The sequence below is a fragment of the Glycine soja genome, chromosome 2, assembly GCF_004193775.1.
Source record: "Glycine soja cultivar W05 chromosome 2, ASM419377v2, whole genome shotgun sequence".
NCBI lineage: Eukaryota > Viridiplantae > Streptophyta > Magnoliopsida > Fabales > Fabaceae > Glycine > Glycine soja.
Genome location: NC_041003.1, coordinates 10291496 through 10317224, shown reverse-complemented (window position 1 = coordinate 10317224; position 25729 = coordinate 10291496). Strand labels below are relative to the sequence as shown.

Here is a 25729-nt window from a genome sequence, read left to right as displayed (position 1 = left end):
ATTTATAAGATTAATTTGATGGTTAACCAAATGAGAGAAGAGAGAGGTCATGATTTTGAATCCTTCTCATTAACAAAAACTAACAAATTTTTATAAAATTTTTATATGGATTTATATGATTATTCTCTTTCATTCATTTATTAAGTTTTCTTAATTTATATAAAATAACCTAGAACGAAAATTATAATAAGAGTATTATATAATACAATATTAAATATTTATATTTATTTCTAATAATAAAAAAAACAAATGTTAATCAATATTTATTTTTATAACATTGATTAAAAAATTAAAATTATTTTTCTTATTGAAACGCGTAAAAGTAATGTTGTTTATTTATTTTTTATATTATGAGTCTCACCATAATTATTTTTATTTTTGATTTGTTAACCTATACTTCACTAGTAAGCAAGATTAAAAAAAAATATTTAAATGCGTCTTTTTTTTTTCTTATTATTATTGCCAGTTTCTGTTTTATGATTGGGGAACCGTTACCAAAACCGAAACCGTTCAATCTGAATATTAATTATGATTTTTTTGTCCAATGTTCACATAGTACTCACATAGTAAGAAGAGAGGGACATTCCTTTTGAACATTGCCAGTAGCCCCACTAGTGTTTTTTGATTCCTCGGAGTCTCCGTTTAGGGCTGTTTGTTTCCTTTTTATTTATTTTTTCTTTTCAGATATTTATTTGTTGTCCTCATCTCACTAACCAACCACCTTGTCTCTCTGTCTCATCACTTCAGTCCATTTTTTTCAACCTCAAGAAGACAAAAAGGTACACACACTACAAAAAAAACTTGTACTTGTTTTTGTTGCTAAGTGTTACTGTGTAATTTTTCTGCTGTCACTTTCATCTAAATGCCTGCCATTTTATTTATTTATTTATTTATTTGGGTCCCCACATTCATTTGTTTTACCGCTTTGCAGAACTGTGCCAATTTTTATGGTTATTGAAGTGGATTGATTAACTGATGCTGAAATGAAATCCTCTGTGCTATGATTGTTACTACTTTTGACACTGTGTGACAAGATTTTAAATTGTGGTCACGGTTGTGATAGTGGTTTTGTCGCATTCTTTGATGTTGTGGAAAATTGTAGACAAATTCAGCCGATGCGATCGCATTTAGGCTGATACGGTTGCACATCAGCCAATTTGGTTGCCTTTTGGCTGATCTGGTGGTGCATCGGCCAAAGCGATCAATTATTGGTTGTGGCTGGTTGCGCTTTGGCCGATGCAACCATGCTTTGGCTGATGCAACCGTGGACTCTCCGAAAACCTAAAACCTTGAAGTTGCAGCCGAAATCGCGATCGCGCTGTGGCATGTGGATTTTGGAAATGTTTTGAGTGCATGAAAAAGTTTCCTTGGGTGATGTTTGCTTGTTTTGAATTTGACTTCTGGTTGTAAAGATTGAAACTTTTATAGAATATCAGCATATAAGTACTTGAAAGAGTTCTAGAATTTTTTGTGTACTGTTTGCACTCATTTTCAGATACCACTATGCTGTTTTTCATTGAGTTCACCAGGGTTTAGCCTTACCATCTCTTAACAACAAAGCAGGGTTTATTTATTTACGTTTTTGATTGATAAGGAGTGTATTGCTTATGAGGTAATAAGAACTAATCTTGACTATTTAATATTATTATATTAATGTTCAGGATTGGCTTCCTCACCTTTCACACTCTATGTTTAATATATGTATCTGTGTGTGTACTCTTTGATATATATGTGTGTGTTTGTGCTCTTTGTTTGATGTGTGTGTGTGTGTGTTTATTGGAATTGTCAGAGTCAATTGCAGCTTTGTTTGTTTTTGTTTTTTGATGTTTATTTGTTTTTGTCTTTACCAATCCTTTTTTTTTTTTTGGTGTAGAAACATATGATTGCAAGCTGTTGTAGACAGATATAGTGCTTCTGTGTTCGAATCCTGTTACTGCTCAAATCATTGGAAGATGACAATGATTAAAAATGAGCAACTTAAACATGGTCAACAAGAAAAGTGGTTTAATAATTTTCATGAAAATCTTGATCTGAATGTGACTGCTCAAGAGCTGGAGCAGCAGCCTGATTTTCGGTGGGAATTGTTAGAAAACCGCTATAGCCAATACAGTGAACTATCTGGAAAGATTGAGAAGCACAGAGATAGCATTAGTTTGGAGGCCCAACAACAAGGAAATCAGATACCTCAGACAAAGATTTCTGAGGCATGTGTTAATGACTTGTTGATTCTTGCACAATCTGCTGAGATAGTAGCACAATCTGAAGATAGTGTGGCTGGGGAGCATACAAATAACCAAAAAAATAAAGGTAAATCCGGACAGTCTAAAAATTTGGAATTCATTATGATTGACTTTATTTAGGGCATGTTTGGGAGTGGTTTGGAGGGAAAGGAAAGGGAGGGCTTGTACTTCTAAATTAAGAGAGTCATATAATGTTTATGAAAATAAATAAAAGATTAGAACATTAAGTTTATATTATATATCATTTTATTATTCTATTATAAAAAAATATTAAATTAGAGAATAATTATTAGATATAAAAAATTCGTCCTTTTTCTAATGTTGTGTCCTTTTCCATCAATGCAGACTTACAAAGTGACCTGATCGATCAAATGTCACAAGAGCATGCTAGCAATATCAATGTGGATGGTTAGTGATGCTAACTTTATTCATTTTTCTCCACTTTAGAATACCATTGTGAGAAGAATTTGATAGCTGTACCTGTATTGCTTCGTTTATAGATCAGGAATGCTCTCTAGAGCTACTTGATAGACTGTCAGCAGTTTGTCACGTAAGTAGTTAACAGTGTGGATTTTGTTATGCAGTTACCAGAACCCGCTTAACTCAAATTCGGAAGCAAGCTAGATGTAAATATCTTATATTGGATCAAGAGAGGGATGACAATAGCCGCTGCAAACATTCACAAGGAAAAACAATCCGCCTGAACCAAATAAAGCATCAAGCTCGGTGTAAAAGTAAGAATGATTTGGCACCACAAATGATATCTAGGGCTGAAAATGAGCAGCCAAAAGGTAGAATACTTCGATTGAGCCAGATGAAACATCGAGCTCGGTCCAAAGGTAATTCAACAGTGAAAGATGGGACTGAGAAGCATATGGATCAGAGTCTGCCTTGTAACAGATTTAAAGGTGAATAATGAGGAAACTAATAGTGTGAAGAGAGGAACAACTCTTGAACTTGGCACAGTTTGATTTTGAATATGTTACATACTTATATTCTTCACCTATATGTTATTTAACAGTTTAGTTTTTATGGAATAATCTTGAAAAAACTAGTTGGAGAACTTATTTGTACTTCAAGTTCAAATTAACTGATTGGAGCAGAGAGCAAGCATGTTTTCCTTAACATTTGTATTGGTGCTGTCTGCCAACCTATGATTAACTAGTTGCAATCATTACAGATAATAAACAAGTTCTTGCAGGGCAAGTTGTGAAGAAAAATATCTTTCCAGTGGGTAATGTTATTCCTTCCTTAAATATCATTAATATATAACAATATGAATCCTATGACTCCTGATGCTTGACTTTGTTTGTTCTGTCACTGTTACTCAACAGAGGAAACATATGTTAATGCTTCATATTATGTATTATAGTTAATGGATAGTTTTCTTCAGTCATGTAATTCCTCAATGGAAGTGCATGGTGAGATTCTTTTTCAGTTGACAGTTTCTTAATCTAGCAATACCATGACAAATTATCTACATGTTGAAGTGCCAGCTTATGTTCTTTGGTGAAGATAAACTGCACGATTTCTTAAAATTATACTGCACAAGTCAGTGTCAAATTAATATATATTCTGCACTTATTAGTTATTAGTTTTTTGATGAACTTTATTTTGGAGTTGGTAAATAGATTGAAGTAGCTTCCTGGAAAATGCCAAGACAACACTCAGCCTAATGCTGACTTGATTGTTACTGTAATTATACATTTTTATCTTTCAATATATCAGTTGATATTGATTTTCATGCTATTTGGATTTATCTGCCAGATTCCAGTCCTTCTGTCGAAGATGTGCCTGCACATAACTTTAGAGGAGCCATTCAATCATCTGTTGGTATGTTTCATATACTTTCTATTTATTGTACATGTCATATTGAAAAAGAAAAAGAAAAGTTTAAAATTCTGGTTTTAAATGAATTTCACCATAAAGAAATTAGGTTAAGAATTGGTAGAGCTATGTTCTTCTTACCTAATATACAAAAGTAAGCTATAAGAAATTCTTATTTTACTTTAACTTTCATTGCATTTGTACAGTAGTCTCTTATTGTACTAGTCATTCTTTTATGTAAAATACTAGGTCATGAATGTCTGTTTCTAATTCTTATCTGCAGTGCAACTATTGTATATATAGTAAGATTGACATTTTCTAGGGTATTAAGCACAAACAATTTTTTGGTAGACTACAACCAATAAATGATCCTTCATCAATTTGCTGCAGTAAGGCGGGATATTGAAAATCTTAAGGAACATCAACGTATTGCAAGGCGATTAAGGGCATTCAAGACTAAAAAACTGAGGCAACAGTTCAGGAGAGAGTGTAAAAGAAGTGTTTCCAGTGCGGGACTGCATGCAATGGGGACAAGCCTGACTGGGTTAAAAGGTATGAGGTATTCACAATAGTTGTTAAACAGTACAGCATTGCTGAAATATAATGATTTACTTTTTTGTTCACATGAGCCACCTGACATTGTTTGATGTATTATGTATTATGTATTATATTTGGATCTAATTGCAAGGTATGGGACTTGAGTTGCACTTTGGAAGTGTAGGATTCTAATGTGAGGTTATAAGGTCTTGGGATCTCCAACTACAATGGCTAGCTTTTGTAGTGTGGTTCTCCCAAGATCTTACCAATTGGTATCATGTTTCTCCAACTACAATGGTGTGGATGATGATGCCATTGTTGCAATGTTTGCCCAGGAGTAGATAAGGGCTAGTGCATAGCCAGCCTGCATGGGCACTGTGTGGCTATGAAACGAGGTGAGAAATGTGATACAAGTAAGGAGTGGATGCTGTATATGAACCATATGCATCTAAAGGAATATCACAGGGTTGTTGCATGCCAGCATAGAGCAGAGTGTGTTGAAGAGAAAAGGGCATCAAATGTTAAGAAGAAAAATAATCCTGCACTAGGTTAGACAGCATCCATGATAGAGTTGTATCAGGTACCATTAGAAATGGATAAGAATTTTCAGTTGCGAGATTGTTTGTTTGGTGAAGATTGGACTTAAGAGATTGTGATATATTTTTTCAATTCATATCAATGTATGTGATAAATGTTATTCTAGCAAAGCAATTGGATGAACATGCTGGTTGCTGGCTCAGGTGCAAATGGTCTTCATGCCCTTACTGGCAAAGCACGCATGAATTTTTATATTCAGATGGGTTTAATATATGTGTATTAAAATATTTTGATATTAAATAGAAGTCCAAGTTACGCATTCTTTCATCATTATTGAATCTGCATATATATATATATATATATATATATATATATATATATATATATATATATATATATATATATATCTGACAACTTAATGTATTTCAGCAGCGAACTCAGAAGCACAAAAAGAATTTGTACCTGTGAAAAGATTACGCTTATCTCAATTGAGACGTGAAGCTCGTTTAGGGAATCCCTTTCCTGCTATGCAAGGACTGCCTGGAAATTAGGTATATATTTACTCCTTTTGATTGGATGAAAAGTGAGTACTTTAATTTCATGCCAGGAAATCTGTATCAAAATATTCTTGATGTTGATTTTTGAAAGAAATGGGTCAAAAAATCCTAATTGGTTTCCTTACTTTCACATTGGCTCTGGGTGTGTTTATTGAATAATTGAGACTTGGAAGCTAGGCCTTCCCTAGTTAATGTAGTACATAAAAGCTTAAGTTATTAGGTGAAGACACATGGATGATTTTATATTTGACTCTCTTACACAAGCCCTTTGGCATTGAAGCATGGACAATGAATAAGACCACTTGTCTTGTGCTGAAATTTAACTTTTATTTCGTAAAAATAAGGGTAACAAGGATCAAACTCTGGACACACGATCATAATGTTATGATACCAATAGCTTAAGCACTTGGTTGAAGATGCATGAAGGGCTTATATCTAATAGTTAACCATTAGTATTTGTTTTTGTGGCTTTAGGAAGTATGTGCAATGGGTAAGTGGGCATGTAAAACGCGGTGCTGTGCTGAGGTATACATATGTGTAATATTGGACAAAATGCTGTGTTTAGTGAGTTGACGCTAGAAAATTTTTAGATACAATCAAATGCATGGGGCGGCTAGACTGGGGTTGAATTCAGTATAGATATTTTTATAGTTTATTTCTCCTCTTTAGAAATCCTTGAAATTTACTACTAGTTAAACTTATCTGTAAATGAACTTGGTCTATGGTGTATGTGTTTGTTAGGATGTTGAAGATGTCTTGCATAATACAACTATTACTTTATTATCCATCTGTGCAACCTGTTTTGCCCTTGAATCTTTATACACTTTAATATGCAAACATATAGCAATCTTTTACAACAAGATATTAGTCAGATGGAACAAGATAAGGTCTTGCATCAAACAGGTTATAGTTTTAAGTCCTTGCTCGTTTGAATTGTCTTTTTGGGGTGAGACAAATGTAAGTCTTCTAGGAATGTTCTTTGAGCCTAAAGACTTTTTTTCTTCTTTGAATTGGGGTACCATCTCCTGTCCTTACAAAGAAAAGGCAAATAGCAATCTTTCATTCCTAAATTTCTCATGTCATGTTGGTTGGTTAATTGAGAACAAAATCTATGATGATATCTCCGTTTATATATTAACTGTAAAACTCTCTTACTATGAATGAACGGCATTTTGAATGTAGGCCTTGTTGATTTTGTATGAGCTAATCAGTGCTTTTGCATTTGCCTGCCATAAACTTAACAGCATAACAAGCTTTGATGAGAGATCAACATTTTTCTTTTGTTTTGTTTTACAGATGTGATTTGATAGTAAGCATTTTAGAGGGCTATAGGATGTATACAAGAAGGAGTCATACAAGGCTGATATTGGAGAATATATGCTGCCATACATATATAATTTTTTTTTATCAACTTTTGTAAGGGCGTCCCATGACAAATTGGTGTTATTTGGTGGAAACCTTGATTTGATTAGCTCATATCAATCGGAAAATGGTTGATATGGAGAAGTTATGCTGTCATATATACTTTTTTTTTATGAACTATTGTATGAACGTCCAATGACAAACTTTTGATTGGATTTATTTGGTAGAAACCTTGATTAGATAAAGGATTGCTTCCAACTTTTAAGTGTTATCTTGCAGTATCTTCTCTCCTAAAATAATTTCGAAAGAGTTTAATTCTCACGCGTTCTAAAATTTTATACTCCACTAATTTGAAATTATTTTTGGTATATATTTTATATATTTTTTTATTTATTTCGAAATTCTAATCTTAGAGAATTTAGATAGGTCTTTTGATTAGTTTTGTAAGTTTTGGTTTGACAGAGTAAAAAATAATGGAATAAAACAGAATTGAAAAAAAATATTTGAATTAAAATAATATGATAGAGGTACAAGACTTACATATTTTAAAAAATTTCACTTTTTTTTATCTCTTATTTTCTCACAATTAAACTCACCCTGTTACAATCTCAATCATTTGATGCACAAGTGCAATGACTAATTAATAATGTGTTTATTTTTACGTTTGAAATCTTCAAACTTAGGTTTGATCCAATCCAATAGCAAGATACAAAAGTTTTGCACGTGCAAAACAATATGATCAAAAGGCGACATAAAATTATATAGAAATGACAATTGTATTATTTTGTTGTAATTATATTTATTAAAAATTATAAATTATAAAGGATAGAATGAAAATGTTAACAAGTTAAGTATCTGAGAACTAATTTATACTCACTAATATTTTCCATGACAAAATCTATAAAAAAATATTACTCTCTCCTAATGTTAAAGTAAAGATGTGACTTGTTTCAATCTAAAATATTATTTATATTAATTATTTTTTCTTGCAAAAATATCTTTAATGAAAGTCAGTTTTAAAATGACGTTACAATAAGAAAAATATAACCCATTATTGTTTATAAGTTTTATTTATAGGAATAATTGTAAAAAAAAATACTAATTTAGTACAAAGGTGAAATTGATATTCTACGCTTACATGTGATGTTCTTTGCTTATAGCTCAGGCTAAGATATTACTATCCAAAAAAAAAAAACTTAATTACAAATCTTATCCCCTAACCTTTATCATTTTATGAATTTTATTACTTTTTTTTTAACTTTACCCACTCAACTTTTATCATTTTGTGAATTTTACAATCTAAATTTTTGAATTTTGTGTATTTTAACATCATATGGTTTACCATCTGACTTTTTTTTATTTAACTTTAAAATGTACAAAAATTAAAAAATTTAGACAATAAAATTTGTGGAAAAAGCTTTGCTCGTAAAATCACATAATAATAAAAGTTGAATGATAAAATATATAATTAAAAAAATGATAGATACACACGGTGATGCACTCTTAAATACATTATATATTTTTTTATATATTTTAACATTTACTCTTATTGATTAAAATTATAGAAAATTATAACATCGTAACCAAATGTAAATACAATTTTAATTTATGTTTTAATATATTTCAATCAATAATAGAATGTTTAAAAGAGTGTATTGTACATTCTCTCGTAGAAATGATCTTAATACATTCCTTAACATTTTTTTATTAGTTGAAATTAATTAGAAATACAAAATGATGTAATTTAATTTTTTAAGAATATAATGATCAAGTACTAGTATAAAAATAAACCAATTTCACACCTACAAATCAATTTAATATAACTTTTAAAATAATTTTTATAAAATTTAATAAATTTATCACATATTAATTTATAAATTCGTAATTAGATAATATCGTAAAATATTATTACACGATTGATACATAGCTTTTTTTTTCTTTTCTTCATGTATTTCATCTGTAAATTTTAAATGATAAAAAATATATTATTAAAATTTCTTTATAAAAAATATGTTCATCTATTATTTTTTTTATCATATTATTTATAATTTCATCTTTTCCTACCATAGAATTGAACTGCATATTGATTGTTGTCTCATAATAATTCTCCCAAAATAAAGGATAACCAGTATCGGATAAAGAATTGGTTCCATAAAATGGAAAAAAATAAAATAAAAATAAATTGAGATAAAGATGTGCATCCTATCAAAGTTACAAACTCGGTCTAATAAGTAATTTGATTGAGACAGTGTATTAGTAATTTAATCGATGGGTTAATAATTAGTCTAATTTATTTTGATATATTAAAAAATTTAAAATTATATATATATATATATATATATATATATATATTATATAAATATATAATTTGATTAAAAAAAATTTATTTATAAGTTTTTTTTACGCGAGTTTTAAAAACTAAATTTTTTTTACGCGAGTTTTAAAAACTAAATTATTTTTTACGCGAGTTTTAAAAATTTAAAATATATGATCGGTCCGAACACATCCAGGCCGGGAGTCTGAACCTGAGGCTCGGACCAACCCGAACCGAATCTTGGGATCGGCGTGGAAACGATTTGACACAACGCGTAAACTCCGCTCAACAAATCCCATTCCCCCTCCTCTTCTTCTACTTTTCATTCTTCTCTCTCTCTAAACCACGCCTAGAGAGAGAACCTCGCCGCCGGCACCCCTCCGGCGATGACATGACCGCCGGTTCCCTCATCCCTTCCTAGACCTTTGATGCGCCGATCGAATGCCCGCACTCGCAGCGCCGCCTCCAATCTCAACAACAACAACGAAACAATGGATCCGATCAAAACCAAAACCCGCTCCACCAACCTCTTCTCTCGTAACCCTAAGCCCTCGCAATCGAGGTCCCTCCGTTCCGTAATCCTGATCTCCCTCTCTCTCTCCTTCCTCTTCCTCGTTTCCTACTACGCTTTCTCCTCGCCGATGGCGAATTTCCGGTACCGGATCATCGTCGACGGCGGGAGCACCGGCACGCGCGTGCACGTGTTTAAATACAGGTCGGGGAGATCGCTGGAGTTCGGGAGGGATGGTTTGAAGTCGATGCGCGTGAACCCGGGGCTGTCGGCGTTCGCGGAGGATCCGCAGGGCGCGGGGGGGTCAGTGGCGGAGTTGACGGAATTCGCGAAGCGGTGGATCCCGAGGGAGAGCTGGGGGGAGACGGAGATAAGGCTGATGGCCACGGCGGGGCTGAGGATGCTGGACGCGGCGGCGCAGGAGAGGATTCTGGCGTCGTGCAGGAAGGTGCTGCGTGACTCCGGGTTCAAGTTTAGGGACGAATGGGCTTCTGTTATCACAGGTTCTGAGTTTTCTTTTGTCTCTGCTTTTTTTGTTTTATTGTTTGAGACTACACGTGTCACGTGATTTCTATTGAAGATTAGATTGAATCCGGTGTGTTTAGATTGAATTTTCATTTTTTGAAAATTGTTTACATTTTCTCATATTAATTTTAGATTTGTCTCATATTATTTTTAGATTTGTTTAATTACATTTTTTTTTTGTTTTTTTTGTTAGTGCCTTTTCATTTCTTTCAAACTGAGGTTTCTGTTTTCAGACTTTTATTATTTTAATTTTTTGGTTCCTTAGGAAAAATATTTTTACTGAAAATATTTTCAAAAATCCAACCAACACATTTTTATTGCCATTCTCTATTTTTAATGAAAATGAAAACAAAAAAACAACCAAATCAAACACGCCTAAGTTAGTAATGGGCGGCAAAGTTCCTTATTTGCGTATTTATTATTTAATGTAACTGTATGGTACCTGTGATTCCCACGGATAAAAAACAAATGTAGCTACATGTCCAGCTGCATCTCTCTCTTTTCCTCTGTGTCTATTTGTGTGTGGAGCAATGCTAGCTATACATTCTCTCTGCTTTTTTGTCTACGTAGCACTGTATCGTAAGGTTTTTCAATGGATCGAGGGGTTGTTTGTTAGTGGCTAGTAAGGATGTGCACTTCTGTAGCTTAATGAGACACTTGAGAATGTGTTTTTATTGTTTTTTTATGCAAATCGTTGAAATTAGGAAATCAAGAGAAATGAAAACGGTTTCTGCTACCAAATGGACTCGAACTTTGCCTGACTGAGATTTTACCCTGAATAGAGTTAGAAGAGGAGGGGGGATAGAATGTGCTGTATTAGTTTGGAGTTGGACTGGTGTTAAGTTGTTAATTGGATCTTTGGATGAATGGGATGGTCACAAAACTTCGCATATGGAGCTTTGTTCGTGGAATGTCTTTTTTGTTGGTGTCAGTGGGAGGGGGAATGGTAACTTGAAGTGGAAGGATTCTTATTCTGGTATCATTTTTTCTTCTTTCTGTTCAGTGCAATTTTTCATCTTTGTCAACTCCAATCATGTTATACCTCTTAGTATAGACCCAGGGATTAGTTGCTGATGGCAAGCATTCAAGTTTGGAGAATTTAGGGCTTTGGAATTCTATCAGTTTTAGCACTATGTTTGTAATGCCATTGTAGCTAAATGGTGAACTGAACTCCCCTTGGCATTCCTTATGGAACCTTAGATTTATCAATGATTTTGGTTGTGAAGATATAAACAGGATGAGGTCACATTTTTAGAAGGAAGAATGTAAAAGGCTAAGAGGTGGAATGGTGATAGGGAAAATATGTTTTGAAGAAACTATTGAAGGATATATATCTGCATGAAATTGAGTGGTGAAAGAGCATACTTTAGATGTCTGAAGGATTTGTGATGTAGTGAGCCCAATTGTCACATCTTCTCTTTCACTCTTCTGCTTTTTGACCCATGCCAATGTTCGTAGTTAATAGTAATCATGATTTCTGATTAGTTGACAGTGTAAAACTCTTTACACTCACGAAATTAAACTTTAATTTTATATTAATTTTAAACTTTGTAATATGATTTATATGGGAACAACTTTTAATCTAATAGTGAGTTTGGGGATAAAATTATTTAATTAAAAATTATTGAATAATGTAAGAACCAGTGTAACTTATATTGGTGCAAGTTAACCTCTGTGATGCTTCTTTTGTTTTTTCCATCTCTTTAATTTTGCAATAATTTGTAGTAATTTTTAGAACAACCATAATGTCATTTTGTTAGCTTCTTATGCTATTATTGTGGTTGTAAAGGTTCTGATGAAGGAATGTATGCTTGGGTTGTTGCTAATTATGCACTTGGCACTCTTGGAGGTGATCCTTTGGAAACTACTGGGATTATTGAACTTGGTGGTGCTTCTGCTCAGGTACAACTTCATAGTTGCTGATTACACAATTTTATTTTGTTCGATCCAAATTATTTTACACTGTAAAATTTGATATGATTTGACTGCAATTACTTAGTGAGTTTTAAAGGCAATGCTTTAGAAAAAAGCTCCACCTTTATGACTAGGTTATTTCATACTGCTGGGAAACATGCCAAATGGATTTCTACCTTGTTTTAGGTAACCTTTGTATCAAGAGAAGTGGTGCTGCCTTCATTCTCGCGAACTGTTAAATTTGCAAATACCACTTACAACCTTTACAGCCACAGCTTTCTTCATTTTGGCCTGGTAATTGTTATCTCTCATTGCTGTGTTCTTTAGGCTTGATAGCATGTGTGTATCTATCAACATTTTTCATCCTAAGTCACAATTTACAAATGATGTTACCATGAAAAAAAAACTTATGTTCAAATTTTGGTACCTATGCTTGATATTCAATTTGACCCCTGCATTCAAAACACCTACATTTCAGTCCCTATATGGGAAGACCTTAATGAATCAGTCTCCTGCTTTCCATAGTGTAAATACTTATATTTTTTGAAAATTCTTGCTTTGTCTAATGTTTTGATTACTCGAATACCATGTATGACGAATGTCTGACAAGTCAGCAACTTTCTGAGTGTTATAATGATAGAGATTGATTATTAACATTTTTTCAAGTAGGGACCAAATTCAAAATGATGTATAGGGACCAAATTTTTAATTTAATTAAAAAAATCACAACTAATGAAAAATTTGTTTTGATGTTGTCACTTTTTAGTGGGGATAGTGATGACCACAATTTTATTTCTTTGCTTTCCTGCCCTTGTGAAAAGTTTAATGGTTTCTTAATTCAATGAGATTCTCTTTGCAAGTCACATGGCTGATCATGTTTGCTATACACATAGAATGATACCAGTGCTTTACACTGTGATTGGTGGTATTCATTTTGCAGAATGCTGCTCACGACTCATGGAAAGAAGCGCTTGTATTGGGAGAATTTAACTTGGGTAATTAAATGTGCTGCATTATTGTACTGATTTCTTTATATTCTTGACTTAATTAAAGATATCTTTGAACTTAATTACCATACTGTATGATGGTTGGAAGTGATTTTTACAGTTTTGAAGCATGAAATTCCTCTTAAGACATTTATACTAACTGTAACATTTTTTTTTAAAAAAAAATTAACAAAATAGAATAACAATAGTATACATGCTATGAACATCTTTCAGAAACATGTTCTATACAACTGGTTTGATCTTTAAATTATTTACAATATCTTTGTTTTGCTAACTGATATTAATATCGATTAATGATCAAGGTTATCCTTGTTACAATATTATCCGACCATCAGCCTTAATTTTTCTTATTCAGATGTGGTGGATTTTTTAAAGTTTGTAGGGGTGAAAAGTATGATTTACTTTTGTAGAACTCTGTATTTTAAATTTTAATGCAGTGATGTAGCACCAATTGCAAGTTCATTCTAGCCTATTTTCTCATCACCATGGTTTTGCAATTCAAATCCTGTATATAAATTACTCTCTTTCTCTTTTTTGTTGAACACAACAAAACTTTGTCTTTGAAATATTAATTTGTTAAAGATCTTTTGGCAAAAAATAACTGAGCTATTTGGTGGCTATATTTATGCATTCTTTTAGATGTGCAATGTGCCATGTATTTTTCCTTTTTTAGTTGTCAAATGTTTCACTTGGGTTAGGCAGCCCACCTCCCTTTTTCTCTTGTTTAACAACTCTTCAGATGGTAAAATGCTTTGGTATTGATTCTTTACTTTCCTCAGTGCAGCTTCTCAATCTCTTCAAGAAGGGTTGCGGATAGATCCTTGTACTCCTACAGGATACTCTTATAATGTCGAGTCATGGAAGTTCCCTCCTAGCACAGAGAGTGAAAAAAAACATCAGTCCATTGTCCAAACTAGGGGAAACTTTTCAGAGTGCAGATCTGCAGCACTTACGCTGCTACAGAAAGGGAAAGGTTATATTTACTACAATTTTGTATTGTTAGATTACCTTTAAAATGAGATTTTCTTCACTGTTGTTTTTGTATTTAAGTTGGCTATTTCATGTTTGATCTATGCAGAATCATGTTCCTATCAGCATTGTGACATAGGATCAACTTTCATACCAAAGCTTCAGGGGAAATTTTTGGCCACGGAAAATTTCTTTTACACATCAAAGGTTCTCTTTTTTATGCTTAATATATGCTTATTTTACTGTTGTCTAGTATAATTGTACATTTTTGTTATTGTCTTAAAGGGATGCATTGGAGAATGGAACTAATAGTAATGTGCTGTAATTCTATTATTTCTTGGATAGCTGACATGCAGCATATTCAGTTCTATTTTTCCTATTTTGATTATCGATATATCATTATCACACTGATTCTTGATTCTGTTAGTTTTTCGGATTGAGGTCAAGGGCCTATCTGTCCAAGTTGATGAGTGTTGGGCAAGAATTCTGTGGAGAGGATTGGTTAAGGTTGAAGAAAAAATATGTCTCCCATGATGAGGACGATTTACTTCGTTATTGTTTCTCTTCAGCATACATTGTTGCTTTGCTTCACGACAGTCTGGGAATTGCTTTGGATGATGAGAGGTATTCCTGCTTGTTTTTCTTTTAAAATATTTGAATATATCGAGGTTGATAATATTATTGGCATTGAACATTTAGTCCCAATGGTACATGAAACAAATTTTTTTGGGCAAATCACAATAACTTCCTGCAGTTTGGTGAAGTGAAACTACATACCCTTCTTATTTGTAGCTATACACTGGCCTCCCTTTATGTGAATTGGATTAGCTTCCATTTGTAAATATTTTAAATTTTAAATTTTAAACTTCCCAATTACTTGTGATTCATGGCTGAAGAAAGGCCTAGAAACCACTCTCCTGAATCTCCAATGAAACCCTCTACCTACTCTCTCCTCTCCGTCAAAACCCAACCAGTGGGGAAAATGGAAAAAGTATAAAAGGTTTATATGCTGATTTGGGAAGACTTGGTGTTTAGATTGTGTGTAGGCCTGTAGGGTAGATGGATGGAAGCTTCATTGTTTGGTGACTGTTGTGAATTGTGAATTTGTGATAGTTCAGTGGTTTAACTTGGGGACAGCAATGGAGGAGGTTATAGGATCAGTACGGAGAAGGAAAGTGGAAAAAAAAGGAAAGGATAAGATGTGTGGAGTAGGACTTCCAAATGCACTTTAATTTTTGGTCATCCAATCTAAAGGATGTTCTTTCTTAGAGGGGTTGGGTTTGTATCTTTGTGGGCTGTCTTTGGTCTCCCCTACTGGGTTGCAGATTGTATTTGTCTTGCTTTGTATCTTTGTTTTTTCAGTACACCTAGTACTGAACTATATATATAATATATTGATTTTTGCTGTGCAAAAAAAAAAAAAAAAAAAAAAAAAAAAAGGAAAGGATAAGAAGATATGTGGAAACAGACCTATTTTAATAATTTTAGGTGAGTCAGTCATTTTATGTAACTTACCTTCATTAAAACATGCAAATACTCATCCTGCTTGAACAAGTGTGCAGTGAGCACAATGATGTCAAAACACTTAAATTTATGAAACGAAGAGTACATGTGCCAACTAACAGAGGGTATTGTTTGCAATATTTTTTAAACTTGGGGAAGTTTGCAAGGTTGTCAAAAATTGAGGTCCTAAGTTAGATTTGAAGAGGGAGAAAAAGAAAACAATCATAACATGGATCACTATATCGTACTTGAAACGCACAATTATATTCAAACAAATATATATACACATAAAATAACATAAATAGACAAAGTAGCCTAAAACTGTAACTAACATTTAGTTTAGTCAATCTTCAATTAAAAATGCATTAAGAATTACACAACTCATAAGGTTTACTACCCAAAAGAAAAAGAAAAACATGTTTGTACAACATACTGTCTGCTTTTAAGCCACACCTGGCAAAATGTAGTTTGAGAAAACCACCAAACCTGCAACCAACTAAAAAGGAGAGATGAGTGTTTGACTAAATGTAGAAACAAACCAGCAAGGAATAACATCCATTTGCCAGTCATAACCAAGCTTGAAGGAGAAAAGAGTTCAACCACAACTGCAGCTGCAAACAAGTTTGAACCAGCCACCCAGCAATTGATAACCAAGTTGTCAGCAAGAACAACCCCCTCTCCCTGCCATGCATAAAAAACTAACACGAGCAACTGATTGAATCGCAAAAGAGATCATGTGGAAATGGAAGAAAGCAAAATAGAGCTCAAAGTCGGGTGGATCTTGGTTTTTCCTAAAAACAGGCATTTTCACCAATATGGTGGTGGGTCTGTCTGATTCTACCAATCCTATGCCTAAACATGAGGATCCCACACAAACTAACTAGATCTTGTTGTGGGTGTGGCAGAAGTTGTAGAATGGTGTGATCTCGAGTATGGTTGTGATTTTATAACTACCTAGGTTGCAAGTATAGTTTGCCCAAAATTCTTAAATTTTGTTTATTAGATTTATGTTGCCAATTAGATCTCCTTGGTTGTCATGTCATGCACCCATGATTATGTGTATATTGAAATAGAAATCATTGCTTGTACAAGAGGATTTAGATCTCTGATGGCATGTTTGCATTTGGGTGCCTCTACGTTCTTGGGTTCAATTGGTAACTATCTTTTTATTCATGTTTGTGTGCTTGCACTTGCTCTTGTCCATTTCTGGTTGGGATTGCATATATGTTTTCTGTTTCTTCATGTCAGTCCATTTCTATGTTCTTGTTGCTGAATCTTACTGACTGGAATTGCTGTTGGCCAGGGTCAAGGTTGCTAATCAGGTGGGAAGTATTCCGCTTGATTGGGCTTTGGGAGCTTTTATTCTGCAAACAGCAGCTGATGCAGATATACCGAACCTTAACTGGATTGGCACCATTTTCAGCGATGAATCACATACCCTCCTCTCAATTATTGGAATTTTTATAATATTGTTAACGGCATGGTCTATATCTAGGTGGAGGAAACCTCAGTTGAAGACAATATACGATCTAGAAAAAGGACGATATATTATCACGCGAGTTGGTAGATAATACTTGATGGTAGAGGAGATCATGGTTCTTGGTTTACTCATGTGGAGGCACTGCTGTGATTATGATGAAAATATTTATCCTTTAAAACTCGATGGCCACATCATACTATTGAAGGCCACGCCATCGGGGGCTCAGATTGTAAATCATTGGATTTTGGATGCAGTATGTGGAGTTACTCTTGCCGAGGAATTAGTGTAGAGTAGCATGTTTTTGTGTTGTTTACTGGAATCCAGGAATTGAGTGTTATACCAATCGCTTTACTGGTTTCAGATAACAGTAAGGCCAGAAGTGGAGCAGGTCAGCCTAGGAATTGTTGCCAGGGGGAACTAGTCTAGATGCTGCATCCTTCAACAGAAAACACCTTGTTATGTGGTTTTTGTAACAAACACTGCATAAGAAATTACTCAATTGATGCTTACCAATTGCTACATACAAAACGAAATCTTCATTCCCTGCCTGGGAAGCTAGTTTTGCAGAAGCAAATTATATAGTACATGATTTTTTTGACCTTGCTTCGAAGTTTAATAATTAGATAAGATACAGTGATACATCATATCTCATTAGTCTGTGGTGTAAGCAACTGATATAATGCTTCGTATAACGAAATACACGTTATGGTATACTTCATCCGTTACATAGTTGATTAAACTATGTTGACTAAGAAAATTTATTTAGGTGTTTAACATTTACTTTGTTTTTAAATATAATATTTTTTTTTTCAAATTTGCTTAATATTAATGAGTTTATTCATCTTCTCTAATCTTCTAAAGAAATAATTAATATATCTTCTCTAATCTTCGCAAGAAATAATTAATATACACGACGGATGAAATGAGTCTTGTAATAAGGAAAAAAAATTGATTAATTGGGTCTTTATAAATAGAGACCAAGGAAATATATTACTATTGGCCCAAAATTAAAATAACCGTCCACTAAAATTCCAAAATAAAATCATATGATGCAGAACCAATCGACGACATGCTTAAAGCAAGCGTTATATTGGCCTTTTCTTGGGTTGATCTTGACTCGTCTATTCTTTTCTTTTGACCTCTCTTTTTATCACTTCATGTTATTTATCACGTCCTTAAAATTTGTTAATGTAACAAAATGTATAAGGGACCTTATCTATGATTTTATCCTGATCCATAAAATCTCAAAGTTGGTTCTAGTTCTATAAGAAAAATTGAAAGATTATATTTTTTTTTAAATTCAAATTTTGAATGTTTCAGTTCATAAATATTTCACACATGTCCATGAATTCGAACTGTTACAGGATAATAAAAAAAAAAGAGAGCATTTTATGCGTAACTTAATTGTAACTTAAGAGCCAAAACTTAATTTATTTTACTTTCTTATTTTTTTCCTATAAATACTTGTTAAAAAAATATAAAAAGTAAATTTCTTTCTTTATTTCATTGTAAATTTTGTGGTAGCTATCTTTTGCGGATGTCATAAAAAAGTTGTCTTGTGATTTTCTTTATTTTCTTATTTATTTTTAAAATAATTATTTGCTAAGTACTTAAAGAAATAATAACATACATGCTGCATAAGGAAAATTTTGATAGATCACTTTTACAATAACCCTGTTATCAAAATAAGCATATATGCATGACATGCAAGTTCTATTTAACAAAAAAATATGTATCTTACGGTAGTTAGACAAGAGGTGTTGCATTTGCCTCTAGGCCTACTAGATAGGAATCAACTACTCCAAATTTGATCATAGAATTTGTAGGGAACGAAGAGGCTATAATTGCATGGTCCCTATAGTTTACTTCAAAACACCAACCATTTCGTAGGTTAGTGCGATAAATTTTCAAAGAAACACATTTTTGAAACAGATCATGCAAATAGAAGCTACACAAGTTCCTGTAACTCTTTATTACTGTGTCCAATTTTATTTCAAGGCACTATGTGTGTGAGTGAGAGTAATAACTTGTATATATATAAGAGTTTAATTTCCTTCGTTACAACATGCTTGAAATTCTAAAAACATCATCACCCCCATAATTTCTCCACTAGTGATCAGCTTCATAAAAGTCTATAGAGGTCATGTTGAAAGTTGACGTAGTTGGGAACAAAAAAAGGAAGAGGTGTGGGAAGGTTTTCAGGTTCAAGAATTTTGGTGAACCTGGATACCCTGTTATGTTTAATGGGCCATTTCGTGAGAACGTGAATGCATTACTTGAATATGCAAATTTGGAGAGTAATTTAAGCATGGAAATGCCAATGTGGTCTTTTCAACTTGAAGTTCATCACCACCCACCTTTGCATATCTTGTTGTTTGTGATTGAAGAGCCAATAGAGGCAGCATTGAATCGTCACTGCAAGCATTGTCAATACGTTGGTAATGTTAATATTTGATTCGAAATTATCTATATTATAGGATCATATGATGCATGAAATAATCTCAATTGATGTCATCTTTTTTCTGAACATTTTTAGTCTCAGTTATTACAAATCATCACAATATTTTATTTTAATTTCAAACAACATTTACATGTTTCTAAACATAGAGTTGTAAGTAATAATAACATGAGGCATGTAAAAAGACTTATTGATAACACAATCTATGTTATATTTTTTAAAGACAATATTAACCATTGATTGAATTTTATTGAAATTTAAACAATGATGTTTTATAAAATTTTGTAACTTTTAATAAATTTTAATTAATAATAATAGAAAGTATATAAAAATATCTATTTTTTATTTTATTAAAATTCATGTAAGACGAATCAAATTAAAAGTAAATTTCTTTAAATAAAAAATGAGTTCCATATAAATTTTATGATAAATAATAAAAAAAATAAGTAAAAAAAGAAAAAGAAAATATGTAGCTAACATTTCTCAAAATAGTATTTATTATTCACGGTTAAAAACAATGAATAAGGTTAGCTACATGATGATATATAACTTAATTTGTATGCTTTATATTCACTTTGATTTATCATCTTACTTCAATTTCGTATGCGATTTGAATATAGCACAGGCTGGGGCAATCATTTCATTTGCAATAAGAAGTATCACTTTGTGTTGCCCTCAAAGGAGGCACTGGCTACCTGCACAAGCTGTGAAGGTTGCTGTGATGCAGTTACTACAATTAATAATGGTAAGTCCAAATTAATTGAATTACAGGGTCATATGATGCATGGTGTTTTTCACTCTAATGGATTCGGGCATTTGCTTTGTATCAATGGATTGGAAATGGGTTCGAATTTGGCTGGGAACCAGATCATGGAGTTTTGGAACCGTTTGTGCTACGGATTGCAAGCAAGGTTAACCCAGTTCCATGGCCAACAACTTTTTCTTATATATTTTTTTCATCCTCAAATGTTAACTTGTTAGAATGTTAATTTTTGTTAGTAGAAGGCATCGACTTTTCTCCTCTTTCCTTTGTTCTTAATTATCCAACTGACTTTATATTTTCAACTTTTTCTTATATATTGAAATTAACTAATACATAAACTAAAATTAAGTTGTGGAGAAGTTAAATGAAAGAATTTTTATGAAAAAAAAATAACTGCAAAAATTAATTTTAATTGTGTTAAAAAGGTGACATGCAAAGATCTCATAACTTTTTTTTTCTTCTAACAAATAATTTTTTTTCACTAATTAATTTGTACTTTACACGATAGGAAGGTGAGTTTGAATGACATTTCACAAAAGAGAGGAATGGAACTAAGACTTGTGAATGGAATAGCATACAACGAGTCATGGTTTGGCCATTGGGGTTACAAATTTGGTCGAGGATGCTTTGGTGTAACTCAATCCATGTACCACAAGGCCATACAAGCAATAAGAAGCATGCCATTATACTTAATCATACACCACATTGCCAATTCCAACCATGGCATTCCACTCATATTCTCAAGGTACCAAACACTTTCAGATCAATCCCTAGTGACCCTTGGTGACCTATTTTGTTACATGTTAGACCTTAAATCGCGCCTTCCTCGTGAAACATGCATTAGTTCCTATAACACAAATACCTTAGCAGTCGAGACCAATTGTCGTTGGTCCCCTAAAAGGATTGAGATGGCAACAAGGGTAATTGTTGAGGCCTTGAAAAGAACAAAGTTTAGATGGGTTTCAAGGCAAGAAGTTAGAGATGCTGCTCGTGCATACATTGGTGACACAGGATTGCTAGATTTTGTATTGAAGTCACTAGGGAACCATGTTGTAGGAAACTACTTGGTTCGTCGAAGCTTGAACCCTGTGACCAAAGTCTTGGAATATTGTTTAGAAGACATTTCTAATGTGCACCCTTATGATAATGAAGGCTTGGTTATGAGTAACAAAGTGAAGGACAAGTATAAGATCACAAGGGCTCAACTAATGAAGGACATGCTTTATTTGTATAAGTACATTCTTATAGATCCAAAACCAATGATGGGGTCAGAATTTCTCTCGGCTATACCATTGGCAGCAAGGATAATTCTTGATACCAAGTATTTTATAAAAGATTACTTTGGAGATATTCCTTACCAGGTTGAATTAGGCTCGAATGATAAACTCAACCTTTATTGTACAATTTGGTTGAGAAACAATGTTGGCAGTGATGAGTACTTAAACAAAGCCATTATGCCACCCCATGAATGTTTCACATTGAAAAGAAATGCTACTATCAATGACTTGAAGCTAGAAGTTGAAAGGAATTTTAGAGAAATTTATTGGGGGTTAAGGAGTTTTGTAGTGGAATCATTTCGGAATTTAAGTGTCAATAATGAGACAGAAATGGTTTTTGGTCTAATTGAAGTGGGTGGAAAAGTTGTGCTTGAGGGTTGGCAAGGTGACATAGGAATAAACATGATTGAGCAAATATGTGAAAGTGATCCGAACAATGGTATAATGGATTGCACTTGTGGAACTATAGAAGATGATGGTGAGAGGATGGTCTCGTGTGATATTTGTGAAATTTGGCAACATAGTAGGTGTGTTCGAATTCCAAATGATGAAGAAATTCCTCATATTTTTTTATGCAAAAAGTGCGAGCAAGAAATTGTCTTGTTTCCTTCGTTGCCATAGTGATACAATTACAAATTCCTTTGATGATGCTTTGTCATTCACTTTTTGTTTCAAGGATGCCTTCGAGGTTGACAATTAATAATTGCTTTTTAGTTTTGAATTTATGTAAATTTAATCCAACATGTAATTAATAAAAATATTTCTATTTTAGTTTATGGATGATCATATATTTAGTAGATTTTCCTTTCATTGTTGGACACTTTTCCTAGTTTTCAACTTTTTTTTGTTCAAAGAACGAGTTCCAAGGCAATGAAATAAAAATACAAATTTATCTTATGTTTTGGACTATACCTATCATGTGTACCTTTTTACCTTGGCAAAGGTGAAAATGCAATAGCATACACCCAGACAATATCGGGCTTTAAAATTTTTGAGCAAGCAACGAATGAATGTACTTGGACTTATGGGCTTCACTAATGTTTCCACTATTTTGTAATCCACACTAAAACTATTAATTTATGATGAAATCAAACAATAATTTCTATTTATTGTACCCAAAACTTAATAATTGCTAGAGGAAAAAGAGACAATAATTGTTAATCATGATGAAAGAAAATAAATGTTGAACAGAAAACAAATAGTACAAAATGAATGACCAGATTAATTAATAATTATACATCAAATATATGCTCTTACCTTTTTTTTAAGCAAGGTATTTTCAGAAATCATGATACTAATTCTTGAGGGAGTAGAATATCAATTAAGGGACAATTCTTCTCCCTACAAATGTTATTTTATTTACACAGTCAGAAATTGATCCCCTTATCATATGCTTAAAGAGTTTAAGCTTCTAGCCACTTATACCACACACTTGGTGGGTTATATGCTCTTATTTCATTACAACAAATTGTATCAATGGAAGAAAATAAATCAAATAATTTATGCAGTAAAATATGTAATATCGATAGTATTATTCAATACATTGTAGATTTTAATTTGATCAATAGAATAATAGAAATCTTACAAATATAAAACAATAGCAAACAAAGATATTCTTTATTTAGCCACATCTTTTTATTTTATGCACAAGTTTAACACATGCATATGGATGCTAAAAATCAATTGTAATCACAATTATTATGATTATTATCTCCTTTGACACGATCCAAAATTCAATCATGACTAGCTCACAAGCAACCACTATAGTATGACAAGCTTTACTATAACCAATTTCATCTAAAATAATAAATGTAATCCTAATTTATAAATTTACATTTCAATGAGATTTTTTTTGAAATTTTAGGAGGATTACAACACTCACTCATACACCCCCTCAATTAGTTGATGTTAGAACAAAGGATGAAAGTTTGAAAAAAAAAAAGGCTTCAAGTCCCACATCGCTCAGGATAAACACTTGAATAGTGTTTCACTCCCTATATATAGAGAGCTCATTTCTTCTTTCTTCCTTGCCTCAGTTGAGAAGCATTTCCTCAACTTTTCTTTCTCCCTCCCATATTTCAGCCGATGCATTTCCGACAAACTTCTCCCTCTTTCTTTCTGTTGCTCTAAAATTTTGGTTGGCTTTAAGAGTGATTTTTTAAGTCACATTTTTCGGTTGGCTTTAAGAGTGACTTTGTAAGTCATATTTTTCGGTTGCCTTTAAGAGTGACTTTGTAAGTCATATTTTTCGGTTAGCTTTGAGAGTGACTTTTTAAGTCACATTTTTCGGTTGGCTATTAGAGTGACTTTTCAAGTCATATTTTTGGGTGGCTTTAGAGTGACTTTTCAAGTCATACAAGAGGGTGTAATTCTATAAAAGGTTCCCTCAGTACAGTGAGAATCTTATACAGTGATCTGGGCTGTTTTATCCTGGGGACGTCGTGGTTGATAGTCTGCTTGCACAATTTTTGGCAGTGCCACAAAACGTCTTAAAGAAAGCGACATTGTCCGTGACTCAGCCAATAATTTTTTTGGTTTGCCATAAACTATTGTTACAACAATTTTAAGACGCTTTCGATTCTGCTATGGCTACCGTAAATATTATTGGCTCGAACAACAATGACCTCAACAAACCTTTTAGGTTTGAAGGGTATCATTTCAAACGTTGGCAACAAAAGATGATGTTTTATTTAACTATGAGAAAAGTTGCCTATGTTTTGAACACTGATATTCCGGTGGTACTTGAGGATGCTGAGAAGGAAGTAAAGGATAAAATGACTATGGAATTAGCTCTCTGGAATGAAAATGATTACCTATGCAAGAATTTCATTCTGAATGGGTTAGCTGATGATCTCTATGATTATTATAGCCCATATAAGTCTGCCAAATTAGTTTGGCTGGCTTTGGAAAAAAAGTATGATACTGAGGAAGCTGGAACTAAAAAGTATGCTGTTAGTCGCTACCTCAAGTATCAAATGACTGATGATAAATCAGTAGAGTCTCAATCCCATGAGATACAGAAAATTGCTTATGATATCATATCAGAGGGTATGACATTGGATGGGCAACTTCAGGTTGCTGTCATCATAGACAAATTGTCTCCTGGCTGGAAGGATTTCAAAAACCTTCTCAGACACAAGACCAAAGAATTCTCTTTGGAGTCTCTGATCACATGTCTGCGCATTGAGGAAGAGGCACGCAGACAAGATCAGAAAGATGAAGTGTTGGTTGTGTCTCACAACAACACTAAAAGGAAGAACACAGGTGCAGTTCTGAAGCCTATTGGCAAAAAATTTAAGAATCAGAACCGCAATGTGAGCAATACCTCTAACCGCAACAAGAACCCCCCAAGGGTCCAACATGCTAGACAACATCCACCTGCCAAGAATAATCACGGTGAGCCATTCCTCTGCTACAATTGTGGCAAACCGGGACATATGGCACGTAAATGCAGAAATCCTTCAATGACAGGTGCTCCCCAGGATAACATGACTCAAGAGCCATACATAGTTGTGATAACAGAAATCAATATGATTGCAGGATCAGATGGATGGTGGGTAGACACTGGCGCCTCCCGCCATGTCTGCTATGATCGTGCTATGTTTAAAACATACACGAATGTTGAAAATAAGAAAGTGTTGCTGGGTGATTCCCACACCACTACTGTTGCTGGAACTGGAGATGTTGAACTGAAGTTTACCTCTGGAAAGACTTTGATTCTCAAAGATGTGATGCATACTCCAGAGATGAGAAAGAATCTAGTTTCTGGTTTTCTTTTAAACAAGGCTGGGTTTACTTAGACGATAGGTGCAGATTTATTTACTTTGACCAAGAATGGGGTATTTGTAGGGAAAGGGTACGCCACTGATGGCATGTTCAAATTGAATCTTGATATTAATAAAGTTTCTCCTTCTGCTTACTTGTTGTGTGATTTTAATATCTGGCATT

General features: G+C 33.2%; 3 protein-coding genes across 5 annotated transcripts; all 3 read left to right on the top strand.

Annotated features, from left to right (window-relative positions):
• Positions 1-588: 588 nt before the first annotated feature.
• Positions 589-7308, top strand: LOC114386534. Of its 3 annotated transcripts, none has more exons than XM_028346559.1 (9): positions 589-779; positions 1874-2307; positions 2586-2648; positions 2825-3148; positions 3421-3474; positions 4008-4073; positions 4458-4619; positions 5574-5692; positions 6995-7308. In XM_028346559.1, the coding sequence occupies exons 2-8, from the start codon at positions 1953-1955 to the stop codon at positions 5690-5692; spliced, it is 1143 nt and encodes a 380-aa protein (XP_028202360.1). In that variant the 5' UTR covers positions 589-779; positions 1874-1952; the 3' UTR covers positions 6995-7308. The 3 variants fall into 3 exon arrangements, with proteins under 3 accessions (XP_028202360.1, XP_028202352.1, XP_028202369.1); XM_028346551.1 differs by having other exon boundaries at positions 590-779; positions 5571-5692; XM_028346568.1 differs by lacking the exon at positions 3421-3474 and having other exon boundaries at positions 590-779; positions 5571-5692.
• Positions 7309-9647: 2339 nt separating this feature from the next.
• LOC114386524 (probable apyrase 6) lies at positions 9648-17996 on the top strand. Its single transcript, XM_028346542.1, has 8 exons — positions 9648-10388; positions 12200-12312; positions 12511-12618; positions 13265-13319; positions 14116-14304; positions 14410-14507; positions 14728-14924; positions 17107-17996. Exons 1-8 carry the CDS (start codon positions 9803-9805, stop codon positions 17372-17374), a joined length of 1614 nt encoding a protein of 537 aa, XP_028202343.1. The 5' UTR covers positions 9648-9802; the 3' UTR covers positions 17375-17996.
• A 1390-nt stretch (positions 17997-19386) lies between these two features.
• On the top strand, positions 19387-22402 carry LOC114370842 (PHD finger protein MALE STERILITY 1). Its single transcript, XM_028328235.1, has 3 exons — positions 19387-19721; positions 20367-20652; positions 21013-22402. The coding sequence occupies exons 1-3, from the start codon at positions 19427-19429 to the stop codon at positions 22400-22402; spliced, it is 1971 nt and encodes a 656-aa protein (XP_028184036.1). The 5' UTR covers positions 19387-19426.
• Positions 22403-25729: the final 3327 nt, after the last annotated feature.